We start from the raw sequence: 2,536 nt of genomic DNA on the forward strand, positions 1-2,536 counted from the left end.
AATACATATATCACATATATAAATGGAAGGCACATTGTAAAAAATAACTTGATCAATATTATTAAAGATTCTTTATTAGCTACATTTGATTTAACTAAGAAAACCAAATCTGTTGTTTCTAATGTGGTGAGTTTAGTGAACTCTTGGAAACTAAGGATAAAGAAATAATCGTCACTAACTATGAACATAACAGACATTTTCTCATTTCACTTTATTTTTCATCATTTTCTCAACAGCAGCAGCTGAAAAACTTCCCCCCTCCTTCACTGTCAGAGTTGGAGATGAAGTCACTTTGCCTTGTGAAAATGTGATAGACGGTCAGCAAAGATGTGAAAATACTACATGGTTCTTTGTTGGTTCAGGAAACAGATCAGCAGTAGAGCTGATTAAACTTGGGCAGATTGGTGAAAACGCCAAATCTAAATCAGACAGACTGAGTGTTACAGAGAACTGTTCTCTGGTTATAAAGAAGGTCACAGTCGAGGATGTTGGTCGTTACAGTTGCAGACAGTACAAACAAAAAGAAGGACAACAACAAGCTCCAGACTCTCCGGTTCATCTCTCTGTTATTATCAGTGAGTATTTCCATCATAATGTTTTCAGCTCAAACTGTCTTGTTAGAACAATATACTGAAACATTACAATAATTATGATCACAGTGATGAAGTTAACTTTACTCTTGTTGTCTTTCTCTCACAATATCTCCATCTTCACCAGTGATTGAACATAAGGACGCTGATGAGGTGACGTTAACCTGTTTTGTGTTGAAATATGAACAGTTCTGTGGACTCACAGTGAAGTGGCTGTATGAGGGTAAAGATGTGGACAAAGATAACAAAGACATGAAGACATCACAGTCTGTCTGCTCTGCCACTGTGTCTTTCCTAGATTCTCATTTTAGTTACAAATCAAAGTCTAACTTGAAGTGTGAAGTGACAGATGGTTACTCTGGAAAAGTGCAGCTGTTCACCTTCAGCCCTCAGTCCTCAGGGGAGAAAACAGGTGAGAATATGCTGAGCTGTAAACATGAGGTATTTTCTAACTGAACAGTTTCTTGGGTTGTGTTATTTAATTCATGCAAGTGACGCAAAAAAACAACAACAACAACTGAAAACACAAAATCAGTTACAGCCTTAACAACAACAACCAATGATACTTCAACAAAACTACAAGGTAGTAACTCATCTTTCTCTAGAGTCTCTCTGTCGTCCTGTCAGCCTCTTTCTCTCCCCATAATAAACTTCATTATTTAACTTTTATTTGAGTCATTGTTTTATTTTTTGTTTTACATATTTTTATTTTTTTGTATTTTTATGTCAAAACAAAAAAGAAAGAAGCTTCTTTAATTAAGTCACCTTCTGGAAACAGGCCATTTATCATGGTACAAAACTGAAAAAAAAAATTTTTTTTCACTAGACTTACTCTGTCTAGCGCTTTCATGTATAATGCTGGAGTACAAGTCTTGCTCTGAAATGAATGAAATTGACACTTTTAATAAGATCTACATTAAGGTGTTTTTTCCTCTTTTAAAATAATGAAATAATTCATTATAACATTGCATTTTTGCACTGATGTAGTGGAGCATTTAGACACTGTTACAGAGCAACGCTCGGCTGTGGGTGGAGATATTCTCTTATTCAGTCAGTCTCACTCAGTTGTTGTTGCTCAATCCACAAGATCCACTGCTGCTCACAAATCAGACGACTACATTCACAGTTAGCAAAGACATGCGGGAAAACTGTGAGCTGATGAAAGTCTGTGATTCGTTGCTACTTTAGCTGCAGGATTTCCAACAGAACTGAACTGTGCAGTCAAAATGTTTCTAATGTTTTCAGAATCGTTCTGGAGGTTCATCATTGTGTCTGTGGGTTTAGCAGCACTCATAATAATTGTTGTGGCAGTCAACATCTGGACAAGAACTAAAGGTGAGAACATTCACAGATGAAACTCAGAAACAGGAAGTTTTGATAAACCTGGATCAAGAGGAACATTTGTATTTGTATTTGGGGTACCACATAAACACTCCCTCTCTGGTCAGCTGGTAAGAACATGTGAACCACTTCCTCTCTCAGTGGCAGAAACACATAATAGTGGCTGATGGTGCGTTCAGGTGATGTCAGATTGTTTCTTATCTCCTTACATTACATTATATTAATTATTTTAGCTGACGCTTTTATCCAAAGCGACTTACAATTGCTATATATGTCAGAGGTCGTACGCCTCTGGAGCAATTACGGGTTAAGTGTCTTGCTCAGGGACACATCGGTGGATGGGTCACAGTGAGGAATTGAACCCGGGTCTCTCACACCAAAGACATGTGTCTTATCTCCTTGTGTTAAATGTGGGTTCTTTGTGTTTCACAGGTGAATAATGATGAAGATGAAGATGATGGTATGGTGAACTATGAAAACGATGGAGACCCTTCTGCCTCTGTCAGACTCCACTGATCAACAACTTCCATATCAACATCAGCTCATCAGAGAAAAGACTCCACTGCAGTTAAATAACAGCACATTTACACGAGTAGTTGAAGCCT

The 2,536-nt window shown here is 37.5% G+C and overlaps 1 protein-coding gene across 1 annotated transcript in view; it reads left to right on the forward strand.

Moving 5' to 3' along the window:
- LOC123979989 overlaps positions 1–1,236 on the forward strand; it is a 2,422-nt gene extending 1,186 nt beyond the window's left edge. The window contains exons 2-4 of the mRNA XM_046064101.1: positions 253–575; positions 718–985; positions 1,218–1,236. Coding sequence (XP_045920057.1) covers positions 253–575; positions 718–985; positions 1,218–1,236 — 610 coding nt within the window. The remainder of the gene's footprint in view (positions 1–252; positions 576–717; positions 986–1,217) is intronic.
- Positions 1,237–2,536: the final 1,300 nt, after the last annotated feature.

This window comes from Micropterus dolomieu, linkage group LG12 (assembly GCF_021292245.1).
Source record: "Micropterus dolomieu isolate WLL.071019.BEF.003 ecotype Adirondacks linkage group LG12, ASM2129224v1, whole genome shotgun sequence".
Taxonomy (NCBI): domain Eukaryota; kingdom Metazoa; phylum Chordata; class Actinopteri; order Centrarchiformes; family Centrarchidae; genus Micropterus; species Micropterus dolomieu.